The sequence below is a fragment of the Callithrix jacchus genome, chromosome 5, assembly GCF_049354715.1.
Source record: "Callithrix jacchus isolate 240 chromosome 5, calJac240_pri, whole genome shotgun sequence".
NCBI lineage: Eukaryota > Metazoa > Chordata > Mammalia > Primates > Cebidae > Callithrix > Callithrix jacchus.
In genome coordinates this window covers 78,173,498-78,189,100 of record NC_133506.1, presented here as the reverse complement: position 1 = coordinate 78,189,100, position 15,603 = coordinate 78,173,498, and the positions used below count along the sequence as shown (strand labels likewise).

Sequence of the window (15,603 nt, the reverse complement as noted above, 5' to 3'; positions counted from 1 at the left end):
AATTCAACGATTTACTGTCACACTTGGTACTTGGAAACACATACAAAAATGATCAGCAACAGAACAAAGATAAAAGGGACATACTTTCAGGCTAGCCCACAGCCTTGCCCAGCCTGGCCCCAGAAGGTCTTTGGAAATTTCCAGCCTCTCAAGGTTCTCAGAAGCAAAACCCCAAACCTGGGGCCGGTGCAAGGTTTTGAATGAGCCCCAGCAGGTTGACTAAGTCCAGGGTGCTAGAAGACCAAAGGGTAGTCTAGTTCTATGGAGATGGGGCTGCAGGGCTGTGTGTGTGAGAAGATGGAAGGGGTTGGGGAGGGCAGCTGGACCATCTACCACTGGGCACGTCTGTCTCCAGAGTACACAGTTTGCCTAGATGCATGACAGTTCTAGAATTAGGATTCAGCTCCCTTCCCAGAGTAAAACACTAATGACTGAATGCGTTCGAGCTCACAGCAATTAGTTTGAAACTGAGACTTCTTTTCTACGTGCAGAATATCAATGCCATCCTGGCAGAGGCAGGCCTCAGCAGCCAGGACTCTGGCCAAACAGATCAAGCTCTGCTGGTTTGATTGGGGCTCACAGCCCAGCCCAGCTCGGCCGTGGAGCCTCTTGAGGCCTTCATCAACCTCCAGGTTATGTGACTAGCAAAGGCTGGTTCTCTCCTTTGTCCCCGGTCTTCTCGTCCGCAAAATATAGACAGCACTCACTTTATTAGGGAGTGGGAAAGCAAGTTTAATCAGCGTTTATAAGTTGCTCTGCTACCTTTGGACAAAGACTAAGACATGAGCCTGGGGACCTTTTCTGCTGTTCATTCTGACTCAGCATTCTCTCTCGAAACACCGAAGCCCAGAAACCTCACGCTCAGCAAGAATTTATGATGCACTTTCGGATTGGAGGCATCTGTGCTTTTGTGTAAAATTCTGTAGAGGGGCTCTTGAGGGAGAGTGTTGAACAGACTCAAAGATGCAGTTAATGTTGGAGCATCGGTGCTCATAGAAATTTTGGTTAGGCTGGCATGTACAAGACAGGCTTTAGCAGCATCTGAGGTCTGCAGAGCGAATCACTGGAACAAAGCAACGATCAGGGTCGAGGAGGCCTTGATAAAGTCCAGGTCCTGGAAAAGGCCAGAGGTTCTTTCAGGATGCCTGGGGGCAGGGATCAGGGAGTGGAGAAGCAGGCTGGCTAGGGATGTATGGATTAAATGCAAGCCCAGCCAGATGGAGGTACACACACAGGTAGTTTGGCAACTGATAGCTAAGGCTGCCAGGCACATCTCACCCACTGCGATCTGTTTCTCTATCAAAAATGCATTGTTTTCTGAGGATCTTAAAGCCACAGTGAAAAACAAAAAATAATCACTGACAGTTCTGAGCACTTAATATGTACCAGGCACGGTTCTGAGTACTTTCTGTGAATTATTCCCTTCCAAGCTTTTAACAGTTGTTTGAGACTGGTAGTCTTAGATTCTCACGTTGCAGATGAAGAAACTGAGGCAGAAGGCAGTTAAGAAAATGTCCTATGTTTATGTAAGATGTTAGCATTCAGGGGAGGCTGAGGGAGAGATATGTAGAAATTCAATGCTATTTTTACAACTTTCCTATAAATCTAAAATTGGTTCAAAATAAAAAGTTAAAAGAAAAAAAAAGAGAAACTTGCCTGAAACCCCACAGTTGGTAAGTGGAGCAGCTCAGGTTTAAAAGCCAGGCAATCTGGTGCTGAGCACATGCATTTAGCTACTTTCTTCCAAATGCTCTTGTGCCAGAAGGAGCACTGTGCCAGCCACAGACCAGTTTCTCATCAAACACATACATTGTCAAAGCAATTTGTTTTACTCTGAAAACTATTATGTTTGTTATAATTTAGAAGTGTCGTTTCCACAAAGTAACATGTTGTCACCCTTTAAAAAGACAAATAAAAAAAAAAAAGGAAAGCTATGTAGGAACCAGTGTTCTCAAATGGGGATGAGTTCACAATCTCTCTCTCCTAGGGGTCGTGTGGGAATGTCTTGAGACGCTTTTGTTGTCACAGCAAGGAGCAGGGGTTGCTGCCGCCATGTCAGTGGGTAGAGGCCAGGGATACTACTTAACATCTCACAATGCAGAGGATAGATCTTCACAAAATAGAATGATCAGCCCAAAGCATCAGGGGTGCTGATGCTGACAAACCCTGATCTAGACCAAACATTTTACCAGTGAGGACTCTGTGGCAGAGAAGACATAAGATACTTAACCTCCATCCCAAGGCTTGTTTTTGGGTCCAAACCAGTTCCCATGCAAATTCTTAGTTCCACTCAAGATAAATCAAATCAGAAATTCTGGGAGTGGGTTCCAACAAGATGTGATGGAACAGGCCCTCCAGGTGATTCTGATGGAGGCTGAAATTTGAAAACTACTGCAGTCCAGTCAATTCTTACATTTCTACTCATCCCTACTTTGGTCCAGGTGGCCCCATTCACAGCTGCATACTGACCTCCCTCTCTCAGATGGGAGAGTGGTGAACAGACTCAAAGATGCAGTTAATGTGGGCGCATCAGTACTCATAGAAATTTTGGTTAGCCTGACTAGTACAGGACAGGCTTTAGCAGCAACTGTGGTCTGCAGAGCAAATCACTGGCACATAACAATGATCAGGGTCCAGGAGGCCTTGATAAAGTCTAGGTCTTAGAAAAGGCCAGAGGTCCCTCTCTCCCTCTATCAGATGAGACTGTGTCTTCCACTTCCTTCTGCCCCACCTGGCTGGCCTGGAGAGGTTTTTTCCCTGCAGAGCACTGACCAGGACGAACTGGGCTCAGTCTTGGAGGTCTTGATGTAAATCCAAACTCTACAGTCCTCAGCAGTGTTTTTCCTCATCTGTTATCCTCTCTCTCAGCTCTGGTTCTCTAAATTTGCTGAACACGTGATCCATGTGGAAAGTTTTTAGAAAGTACCAGTACACTGGTCTTATTCCACAGCAACTAAATCAAAATCTTTTGGGGGTGGAGACTGTGCATTACTACTTTGTAGAATTACCCAGGCCATTCTAATGTGCAGCCAGGGTTGAGATTACTGTGCCAGAGCGGCACAGTCCTTGATTTGATTGTGTGTAGAGATCACTGCAGGATGTGTTGACATGAACATTCTGTTTCAGCAGGTTTTGGGTGGGGCCTAAGACGCCCCATTTCTAACAGGGGATGTGGTTGCTATTGGCTCAGAGTTTGAGTAGCATGGAGCTAGATGACACCAGCCATGCCTGGCACCCTCCACTGTCACTCTCAGGACAGTGCACTGATCTTGCCCATGGACCACGCTGCCCCATACCAATCTCATGGCCCACAATTGCCCCTCAGTCAGATGATTTTACTGTATCTTTCCAGCCTCTATGGCCCTTAAAATTGCACATCTTTCATGGAACTTATTTTCTGCCTTATAATTTTGATAATTTGCCTAGGTTTTACTTCTATGTATTGCAAGCCAGCCCTGATGTCCAGTGGTCAACCTTGTTATCTGCACAAGCCTTGTGTGCTCATCTGACCATAAGAGCTACATTTCTCACATGAGGGTGACATCTTTCCCCTCATGACTGGAAGCTGTTGATCACAGAGGGTTCTGTCCCTGTATCCTTCCACTCAGGCTAGGGCCTTGCCTCTGACTCACTCTGTGAAGTGTTAAGGCCATGCTGTCTCTGTGCAGGTGACACACTTTAAGGAGGTCATGGGCTAGCCTGATGCTACAGGGATCTTGGCTTTTTCTCCTCACTCCTCTACCTTGGACCTTCTATTCTAGGAGAGTGGCTCATTCTGTGGTCCCCTGTGGTCATTCTCTTTTCAAGTCTCTGCCCCAAATGCCATGTGCTATTTAACATTCTGCCTGGCCCACTCCACGCTTCCCACTGCAATGGCAGATTGGAGTCTGTTGCCTTAAGGAAGTGCAACCCACTCACCACTTTTTAAATATTTTAACATTTTGGTGTTTTTTTCCATTAGATTTTAAGCTTCTCTATAAAGGGTGTTACATGGGAAGCTCCCTCGGCTCTGAGACTGGAGCATTTGTTTGGTGCTAGTATTCTGAGCCTCACTATGGTGGGTTCCCAAGTCCTTGCTGACTGATCTTCTGCTTCTACTTGCTTCCTGCCTCTGCTCAACCCATTATCAGGGCTTGTGCTACAGGCAAGAGAAGAAAGTACCAGGGATGCCTAGCCAGAGGGCATGGAGGGAGACAGGGCAATGGGGTGTATACTGGTGGCATATGTCCCCAGGCACAGAGAACCCAAAGCATAGACACCTGATTGCAATAGTAAAGAAGAGATTCTGGAAAAAAGTAAGTACTATCTTACATATTTTAAAAATAGCAGAGTAATTTTTTTTTTTTTGGAATTGCCACACTGGTGTTTTTCCCAAGTGGTTATGTGACTTTCCTTGACCAGTCTGATGGAGACATGAGAATATCCGCTGACAAAGACACTGCAGACCAGCAACAAAATCACTTTTGTAGACGTTACTGGGAAGAGGAGCACAGACGGGCGAGGAGTGGAGAGGAGGAGAGAGGAGGGTGGCAGAGAACTGTCAGCAGCTGGTGTGGCTTCTGAACCAATATGCCAGCCTGGATTGCCATGTGAATAATTAAGTGCAATTTTCTCCTTGGATGGGTATACGATTTCAAATGTAACCAGCTCAGATTTTGCCTGGGCTGTTGTCAGACCACTTTCTTCAAAAATGTCTCCGATGTGTGCGTTCCTGGATCAGTGTGTGACAGCATCAGGGACTCCCAAGTTGAACTTATCTCATTTGATTCCAGAAACAAATGGGAACTAACTGATCTTAGAGAATGCATTGCTGGCTTTGTGTTGAGCAGCTTCAAAATAAAGCAAATTCAGTGTCTAACTACTACCCAGGGGGAACAATGGCTGTTGCGCACTGCCTCATTGATTAGTACATTGTTAAGCTTGATAAGATAGCTCCAGGTTGGTCCAGCTGAGGAGTGAAGGGCATAGAGAAGACCTGTGAGACCAGGGTTTGAGCCTATTTTCCCTGTATATCTAAGACTCTACTTATCTTCAACCTATTTCTTGTAGTGTTCAGATAATTATAATAGTAATCATCCTCATCACCGTCACTACCACCATCATCGCCACCATCATCACCACCACCATTACCATCATCCTTAACATTATCAACATTGTCGCCACCATCATCATCATTGCCATCATCACTGCCACCACCATCATCATCACCATCACTGCCACCACCATTGTCATCATCATTCCCACCATCACCATCACCACCATCATCACCACCACCATCACCATCATCAACATTACCATCACTGCTACCACCACCACCATAATCATCACCCCATCATCATCACTATCACCACCATCATCACCACCACCATCACCATTACCATCATCACTGCCACTACCACCATTATCATCAACATCACCACCGCCACCATTATTAGCACCATCACCATCATCTCCATCATCATCACCATTAAAATAATCATCACCACCATGATCACTGCCAACATCATCACCATCATTAGCATAATTATTATCACCATCACCATCATCACCATCAGCATCATAATCATCACTAACATCACTGCCACCACTATCATCATTATCATAGCATTTATGAGTGACTATTATCTATAGGGCTTTTTTAAAAAAAGGGTTTTAGATATATTAACTCATTTAAAATTATTACAACTGCCTCAGGGAGGTGCTATTATTAACTTCCTTTACAGATGTGGATCTTGAGACATGGATGTGCTCAAGATCACACAGCTTGTAGGTGGCCAAGCCAGAATCGAACACTGGCATTATTCTTTATTTCAGTTTGTGAAATGACCATTCAAAGGTGAAAGCAGTCAGAAAACATGTTTGATTTCTTACAAAACTCTGGATGTCCGGTCTCTCTTTAAAACGTAAAAGATCTGGCAACACTAAGCTTACATCCTTACAAGGCAGAAGCATGCTGGTAAATTTTTAACAACCATCTCTCCAGGAAAGCAAAAATGACCATGATTTGTAGAATTCGGCAGTTTTCATGATGGAAGTACTCTCACCATAGTCCATTTCAAGCTACACTAATGTGATGCCAGTGAGATGCACACAACCAGCTCTTTCCAGCCAAGCTGGTAAAGGGTTCCAGTCCAAGAGAATGTCCAGGCTAGCCGTTTGTCTTCCTTCCTCTACTAACTGTTGCTGAACAGAACAAACCCAACGAAAGGGAAAACCATGTTTCACCACTGGAAATCAGACAAGAGCCTCATGTTTTGGCAGCTTTCAGAGCTTCACCAAGGAACAGTTTGGACAAGAGTCAGTGGCTGTCAAATATGAGAGATGGAAAGACAGACCACCTTGGAGCAGTGGTGAGTGAAGGGACCCAAACAGAGCCCCTTGACTGCCTATGGCTTTTGGGGCAGCTGGAGATGAAGGTGACCATGGATTTGCTGATGGTGTGAGTCCCACTGCTGTTTAGCTTGTGGTTGCTTTAGCCCCCTGCCCACAACCCCACATGCTGCCTACCTGTGAAAAGGACAGTCTGTGGGAAGAGAGGTGACTACATGTGGGAGCTATGTGGATGGAAGCTGGCTCCTGCCAGGGCAGAGGGGGACAGGAATGACGCTGCTTCAGCCAGCTTTCCCTGCCAGGGATGACCTTTTGCCTGATATTTCTTCCCACCCCGCTTCTGCCATCCGCCCCTCAATCCCACACTTTTGCCCAAGAAAAATGTCAGTCAAGCTAAATTCTTTCCTTATTCCTTTGTCTGGACCTGAAAGGATCACAGAAACCTGTAGGGACCAAAGAGTCTGTCATAGGTACATTTTTCTTTTTCTGTACTCTGTGCAACTGCTTTGGAAATAAAAGCAAACACAAGCAAAATTAAACTGCTTTCAATTGTATGGTTCATGGCACACGCTAGGAGCACCAGGCACATCATTGTCCCATGCACCTCACCACAGCTTTGATCATCACATGGTGCCCTTATGACGGCTTTGCTCTGTTTAGATAAAGGCAGGATGGGGGTTCTGAAACCAACCACCCCTAACAGGAAATGGGGGCACTCGGCCTACAGGGAGGAGTGTGGAATAGGTACTGACAAAGGACATGCTTCATCTTGTAGATGGGGTTCCTGGCGGGACTGGAGCCTGAGCAGCTGCAGTAAGAATCCCTGGGAGAGACCTTGACTTGCCCTCAGACACCAGCTTTCCTACTGCTCAGCCCCTCCTTCACACTGTTGCCAAATAGAGGGGCAATATCCCTCCCAGGTGTCTCTGGGGGTTCCCTGCTGTCTGCTGAGGAAGGCATTTCAGCCTGCTACTACTGGGATCAAGCTTGCCTCTCCAGTCTTATTTTCTCCTCTGGTAATTTACCCACTAGATACCAGATCAGTGCCCACATCTGCACCCCAACAACATCGGGGGCACAGGGTGCACATATGAACCTTATCACTTTCCAAAAGTCTACTTATGGACAAGACACAGTTCCCTTCTGATGTTCAGTTTTTCCACATATTTAATGGGAAGAATAGTGGCTTGCAGGGCCGCGGTGGAAAGGTGTGAAAGATTTTTCATGAAGTGAAAGATGACATATGAGAAGTACCTGGTGCAGAATTTCAACAAAAACTTATTCACGCTTCCCTTCCCCCTTCTACTGCTCCTATTGTTCATGGGATTCTGACCCAAATCCAAATCCTGTCCATCTTTTCAAGGTAATGCATTTGGAAGTCTCAGGCTCCATCAGAATTTAAGTCACCTCTAGAACGCTGAAAATACTCACGTCTATCTCAAGATCTCAAGCTTTTTTTTTTTTTTTTTTTTTTTTTAGTTGGAGATCACATTCTACTCAACTTGGAAATTCCACCTGTCTTTAGTATAGCACTTCCGATGTTGCAGGTGTTTAATAAATGGTTTCTGGATGACTTGAAAGACAAGTGGCATGCTTACATAAAATCTCACTCCAAAAGTGACTTCATTCAAAAAGCATTCATGTGGTATTCCTCACTTTATTAAGCTGAGAGTGGTGGAACAACTTGCCCAAATAGTCCAATAGAAAATAAAAGAACTGAAATTTAAGCCTTGGTTTATAACCGAAGAACATGCCCTTTCCAAGGAGCTGAGCTCTGCCATCTTCAGGTTTCTGCACCCAGATGAAGCAGGTAGGATGCATATTCTTTCTCCCTATTTTACAGAGGATAAAACAGTTCCAAAGCCAGTAAATGGATCTACTTTGGTGGGTAACTCCAGGATACCCATTTTGGAAGACAGTCTCCCTAAAGCCTGATTTTAGAGGGTGGAGAAAGGAGCATGAAATGACAAAAGAAAAAGGGACATAAATACTGAGAGGTTGAAAACAAGAGGACACAGTGCACTTCCACAGTGCTCGACATGAAGACTACAAGGCTCCCACCTACTTCTGGTCCTTACCTGCACTGCCACCACTGACAAGACCTCCACGGAGATTCGATTAAACTCATCAAAGCAGCCCCAGGCGCCAGTCTGAGCGAGGCCTTTGTAGATGTTGCCACAAGACTGCAAGAAAATGTACAAAGATTAAATTACCAACAGGTTGGCTTATCAATACATGTTGAAGTCATTGTCCAGCCCCTTTATTATAGATACTTCTAGTCCTCCTAAAGACCACTGGTCAGAAACTTGTATTAAAATTTCAAGAGCAATTAAATTTTGGATGGTTATGGGGTGTCAAGAGAAGTCACAGGATTAAAGAGAACCTTTTCAAGGTACTTGGATGAAAATCCCTTTAAAATGTCATCAGGGTTGCATTATTGTTGATTCTGTAGCTTTCAAAATCCCAGGAAATGAATAAAAGATGATTTTTCTTGTGCTATACAGACAAAAAGTCTTCCACTCAGCCTTTGTCATGCACTGATGGAAAAAATCTATGTCTGTATTTTTAAATCTATGTCCAGCCACACAGGTTTTCCCGAGTGGTGAGGGAGCTGGAGACAAAGACAGGGGGTGATAACATCTGTTAAAACAAAACAAAACTAAAGGCAAATCTTTTCAAACGAGAGCAAAGAAAGAATTTAGAAGGGAATAATGAATTTCTGTCCTAAAAATAAAAATCATCCTGGGCATTCAATATTAGCTGGTAAACCATGGGGCAACCTAAAGGGATAGGTTTCTCAGAGCCACATGGTCATTGGCAAGGAGACATCATTAAAATGCTGAGAAAATGCAAGTAATGGAAAAGTCCCATTCATTGATTCAGCAGGCATTTTTTGACTATTAGTTCTGTGCACAGATCATATGCTGGACACAGGGGAGCTCAGTCTCTCTAAGAACTTTTGGTCAGGTTGAGGAGATAAGGTATATAAATAAAAACAGGAAAATTACTGCATCAATAGTGGTTCCACTGAATAATACAGACCACGAATGTTAAGGAGTTCATAGAAGAGCGAGTCAGAGTGCTCCCAAGTGATCAGTTTTGCCAAAGATGTGAAAGTCAGATGGCAATACAACAGCACTTCCCAAAGTTTATTCCGCAGAACCACAGGCCTAAAAGACGCTCTTTGAAAAAAGGGCTTTTAGGTCAAGCAAATTTGGGAAACACATTCTTCAACCCACTTTGGCCAAGTAACAATTTGTATTAGTATTTAAGGGCCCTGAGAGGTCCTGTAACAAACATATTAGTTTTACTTCATCACATGGCTAGGATTATTTTTCCCTCATGTAACCCCTGATTTTCTCAAAATGCACTGGGGCAAATACAGGGATAGTGGAAAAATCACAAGATTAGAGTCAGAAGATATGGGAATCTCCCAGAAAACTGTGTGCTTTAGGACGCACATGCAAAATGAAGGCTTTATAGGACAGGAGTATCTGTGTAGACAGAATGGAAGGGGAAAGGCTTTCCAGGAGGGGGAAGATTATGGAAGAAATATAATCATAATAATGAAATGTGCAGAGAAAAATGACAGAGCCATTTTGATTGGAAAGTTGGATTACTAAAGAAAGTTTTAAAAAGCCTTGAATTACGATAAGGGAACTTTGGAGGTTTGCAGCAGACAACATGAGCAGAGCAATATTATGAGAGGATGTCTCACTGTCACATAGGCTAGGTTGGATGTAGGGCAGGTTTTAATTGTTTTTATTTTTTAATTTTTATTTTTTTGAGATGGAGTCTTGTTCTATTTCCTGGACTGGAGTGCATTGGCACAATCTCAGTTCACTGCGAGCTCTGCCTGCCAGGTTCAAACAATTCTCTTGCCTCAGCCTCCCAAGTAGATTACAGGCATGCACCACTACACCCAGCTAATTTTTGTATGTTTAGTGGAGAAAGGGTTTCACCATGTTGGCCAGTCTGGTCTCAAATTCCTGGCCTCAAATGAGCTGCTGGCCTCGGCCTCCCAAAGTGCTTGGATTATAAGAGTGAGCCCTTGCGCTCAGCAGACTTTAAAGAGCAGACTTTAAAGAGGAAGAGAAAAATAAAACCTGCCTTTCATTAAGATCCTGGAATTAAGATATTTCTCTTTTCATTCATTTCAACAAATATCTACTGAGCATGTACTGTGTGCCACAGATTATTCTAGGTCATGAAGAATCAGCAGTGAACAAGATAGACCATGCCTCTAATCTCATAGGCCTCACATTCCAGTGAGGAAAACATAATGAGCAATAATGACAAATCAGACAGTGATAAAGTCCCACTGGAGTCTTAAAATGAGGGTGATGTGGAGACTTCAGATTGAGCAGTCAGGGACACTCCGCCTGAGGAGGTGATGGAAGTTCCAGGCACTGTGTTTGTGTGCCTTAAATCAGGGGTCCCCAACCCATGGGACACTGTCTGTGGTCTGTTAGGAACCAGGCTGCACATCAGGGGTTGAGTGGCAGGTGAGTGAGCAAAGCTTCATCCGTATTGACAGCTGCTTCCCACCACTTAAATTATTGGCTGAGTTCCATCTCCTGTCAGACCAGCGGCAGCACTGGATTCTCATGAGAGCGTGAACCCTATTGTGAACTGCAAATGTGAGGGATCTAGGTCATGTGCTCCGTATGAGAATCTAATGCCTGATGATCTGTCACTGTCACCCATCACCCCCAGATGGCACCATCTGGTTGCAAAAAGAGAAGACCAGGGTCCCCACTGATTCTACATGATGGTGAATTGTAGAATTATTTCATTATATATTACAATGTAACAATAATAGAAATAAAGTGCACAGTAAATGCAATGTGCTTGAATCATCCCAAACCCATCCCCTACTACCCCAGTGCATGGAAAAATAGTCTTCCGTGAAAAGGGTTCCTTGTGCCAAAAAGGTTGGTGACCACTGCCTTAGATTATTCCATTTCACTTTCAAAACAATTCAAATGCCACAAATACTAAGTGGAAATTCAGAAATCAACATCCATGTTCAAAAACTCACAATAGTTAAGGTATGAAATCAACCTAAGTGCCCATCCATGGATGCATAAAGAAAATGCAGTGTATTCACACAATGGAATATTATTCAGCCATTAAAAAGAATAAAATGCTGTTATTTTCAGCAACAGGGATGGAACTGGAGGATATTATCTTAAGTGAAAGAAGCCAGGCACAGAAAGACAAATATCACATGTTCTCACTCATATATGAGAGCTAAAAAAGTTGATCTCATGGAGGTAGGGAGTAGAACGATAGTTACCAGAGGCTGGGAAGAGCAGGGAGAAGGAGAAGATGAAGAGAAGTTGGTTAATGGGTACAAACATACAGCTAGGTCTAAGGAATAAGTTATACTGTTCAATATTTATTTTATTGAACACTAATGATAACACAATAATTTATGTTTTAAAATAGCTAGGAGAGAAGATTTGGAATGTTCCCAACACAAAGACACAATAAATGTTTGGGATGATGGTTATCATAATTACCCTGATTTGATCATTATTATACATTGTATGTATGTATCAAAATACAACATGTACTCCATTAATATGTATAATTACGATACATTGACAAAAAATATGTTTTAAAAATTCAACTTTTGACAGTGGTTTTGAAAGCTTTTAAAACTGTGGACCCTTTTTTATGAAAAGAAAGCCCAAAGTACCAAATAAAGGAAGTGGAGTTTCCATAGGTGGATGTCTGTCACCGCCTCCCCCATTTCTCCCCCGATCCCAGGGCCTGCAGCTGAACCCCAGGACCCTAAAGCATCCCATGCATTTAGCTCACCATGCATCTCCTGTTCCTACCAGCTAGGCTGGTGCATTATCTTGCTGTGGGATGGTGAGCTGTCGGCCTAGGAGAATGGCAAGATAGGGCAAAGGCTTGGAAGTAAGAAGGGTGCTGAAGGCAGAATCGACATTGTAAGTGATTAGAGGTAGGGAAGGAAAGAAGGAAGGACATGACACAATCCGGGTGCCTTAAGCTTTCCATCAGGATCTCAGGGACAATGAGATGACCCTTTCTGATGCTGAGGAGTCTGGCAGGGAGAAAGGAAGAGTGCTAACCACAGCACAAGAGAAGGACATTTGAGAGACGTCCACTCCCCTGTTAGAGAGCAACAGGACCAGGACTCGGGTGAAGCTGGAGAATAGATATGGCTCCATAAAGGTGCCATAGGTATACGCATCACACTGGAAATTACAAAAGAGGATCAGCAAATGAGACCGAGAAGCCAGGAGACCAGAGAGTCAGGAGGAGGACTATAAAAGTCTAGCATTTCAGAAGTGAAGGGAGTAGGGTCTGAAGAAAGAGTGTAGTATCCACAATACGGCTGCTACAGAGAGGGCTGGAAATAATTCCAAACACTTTCAGGTTTGGAACCATTTGATGTTTCTGCAATAGCGTCTCCAAATTGAGGTCAAGAAGGGACGGTATTGCAGCTATAATATAAAGGATGTTTTAGCACGAAAACGGCAGTCATTTTCAGAGAAAGTGGCCGGTTTTATAGGTTTTCCAACCAGCATAACAGAGTAAAGCAATAACTTTCCCTTTGCTCCAAGTCTTTGCACTGTTCTCCTGTCCTCTCCACTGCACACCCAGTCCTCGTGAGCAAAGAGAGGTGATGCCGCTTAAAGGATTCCTAAGGCAGAGGGGACTGGAGAGTCCTTGACCACAGCCTAGACTCTCCTCTTCTGCCCCTCCCTTTGCTTCACCACTCGCTGCCTCCCCATGTTCGCAAGGTATCTTTACCTTGTTATATCTTAAGCTTCTTATTCTTTTCCATGTCTGTTACTGCACCAGCTGGTTCCTCATTCCCTCTGGTTTGAATGACTGAGATGTTCTCATCAATACCTTTTTCTGCTTCCAGTCTCTTCCTTTCTCACTTCATCTGACTGCCAATCTTTGCGCTTTTGCTCTGGTTCTGAAGCCTGCAGGGTTTTCCGCAGCCCACGCTTCAAGGCAAGATGTTTTCAGTGGCTTTCAGGCCTTCCTCTCCTTATCTCCTGTTTTTTGATCCTCTCTAAGGTAGCTTAGCCCTTGTTCCACATTTATTTCTAGCTTTCACTATAGACAGACCTGAACAGAATGTATTTGCTGTGAGTGTCAGGAATGACACATCAAAATCTCCCCTGGATAAGTGCACAGCAGCTCTTCCTAAGCTCACACCCTTTCTCTCCTCCTCCCAGCCCGGTCCCATGAGGAAGGCTCAGGGGGTGAAGTCAGAATAAGGGGTGGGGACAGACACTGGCTGCACATAGAACTTGGTCATGGCTTTAAAGCTGACATTCTAATGGGTTAGAATGTGTTAAAATGTCACATGCTCTGTCACCAACCCCAAAACTGAGCCTTGGTTGGTCTCACATCTTCCACATATCTTTCCTGACCAGCCCACTCTGTGGCTCTCCCCCTACTCTGGAATATTCCAGGGCCTAGAGTTTGTAGGGCACATGAGCACCCAAGATTATGCTATCTGCGTGCTAACTAGCTCCCCAATTATATAATATATCCCTTATCCCTCCAAATGAAAATGGGTTATACTCTATCCATCCATCAATCAATCAATCAATCAATCATCCATCTATCATTTACCTACCTGAAATCCATCTACCATTTATCCTCCAATTGACTGTCTCTCTTTTTCTCTCTCTCTCTTTCTCCATATGATCTGTTTTTGGCACACTTCCACAATGTCCTGCACATGCTGAGCAATGGCAATAATCAATAAATTAATTTGGCTGGGCAGGGTGGCTCACGCCTGTAATCCCAGTACTTTGGGAGGCCAAGGTGGGCAGATCACAAGGTGAGGAGTTCGAGACCAGCCTGACCAATATGGTAAAACCCCATCTCTACTAGGAAAAAAAAATACAAAAATTAGTCAGGTATGGTGGCACGTGCCTGTAGTCCCAGCTACTTGGGAGGCTGAGGCAGGAGAATCACTCGAACCTGAGAGGTTGCAGGGAGCTGAGATCGTGCTGTTGCACTCCAGCCTGGGCAACAGAGAGCAATTCCAACTCAAAATTAATTAATTAATTAATGTGATTGTAGGTGTTTTACCATAAAAAATAATCCTGAACAGCCAGACAAGGGCAGAGGAAGTTTGCAAATAGCTTAGTGTGGCTCTTGGGTTACCTGGGATATTTGATGCCCAGGAAGAGAACACCTTCCTTCTGGCGTGTTTCACTGTGGCTGTGCCTATTTAGGATGTTCTAACTTCTGTCTAGCCTCTACTCCATGGAAGCTTAGCCTACAGTTGAAAAAACAAAAACAAAAACAAGGATAGACTCCCCTTTTACCTTGTACTTTTAAACGGATTAGCGGCTTAGGATTCAGTGACTGGTTTTGAGAAAACTGAGTAAAATGGTCATAGTGACCCCTGGCCATGGAGCCAACTCATCATTTCCTGCTTGCTATTCTGGGTATGACTTTGAAGAAATCTGGCTGATTTTCTTCAATCAATAGACCACGTCTTCTACATTCAAATGAGTCTATCTTTGTATCTTTCAGAATGTTCCTTTTGGGAGACTCTACTTACTTCAGCAGTGCTGCTGCCATTGCTCAACTATAGAAGAATCTAGAAACAAAATAATCTCTAAGGCTGAGGTCATTTCTTTAAAGGGGGGGAAAATTCCACCTTTCTCTTCCAGCCTGACTTAAAGAGAAACATTACCTTAATGTGTTCATCAATAGAAGCAACTGTGCTAAAATTCAGGGAATGAAGACCATGAAGACAAGTCTTTTGGGTCTAGATCCTTGCTTTGTTTACTTAACATGAGGAAACATGGTACCACAGGATGCTTCCACTCTACACAACAAAAGTATGCTACAGAAACGATTAATGTTAGAGAGGATGAATCTCATTTAAAGAGTGTTATATGTGGTAACTGCAAGTGTTATTTCTAAAATTATAACATTACATTTATTTTAGTCATGATATTACATGACTTTTATATATAAATGTTTAATCTACTTAATGCAACTTAGTTTTTTCACTCCAAATTTATTTGCATGTCATCCTGTTGACAAAAGAGACTTAAGGCAGTTCATAAAAACACATACAACAAAAACGAGAGAGGGAGATAATCTGTTATTACATGTTTTGTTTGTTTGTTTTTTAGAAAAAATAAAAATAAAAAAGAATATACGTAGGTTCAGTTGTGAGCAGAATGTTTCTAGCTGAAGATGTGACCTCACGGGCCTTTCATTTCTCTGGCTTTTCTCCGTGACTCAGAACCT

General features: G+C 43.6%; 1 protein-coding gene across 21 annotated transcripts in view; it reads right to left on the bottom strand.

Moving 5' to 3' along the window:
- DNAH9 (dynein axonemal heavy chain 9) overlaps window positions 1-15,603 on the bottom strand; it is a 422,325-nt gene that overhangs the window by 293,100 nt on the left and 113,622 nt on the right. For 20 of the 21 annotated variants that reach the window (XR_013535589.1, XR_013535590.1, XM_078373042.1 and 17 more), the window contains one exon: window positions 8,409-8,513. Coding sequence is in view for 18 of the 21 variants with exons in the window: in XM_078373042.1 (XP_078229168.1) it covers window positions 8,409-8,513 (105 nt within the window). In the remaining 3 variants the exon portion in view is untranslated. Of the gene's footprint in view, window positions 1-8,408; window positions 8,514-13,119; window positions 13,960-15,603 lie in introns of those variants that run through there. The other variant, XM_035300065.3, reaches the window with a different exon arrangement.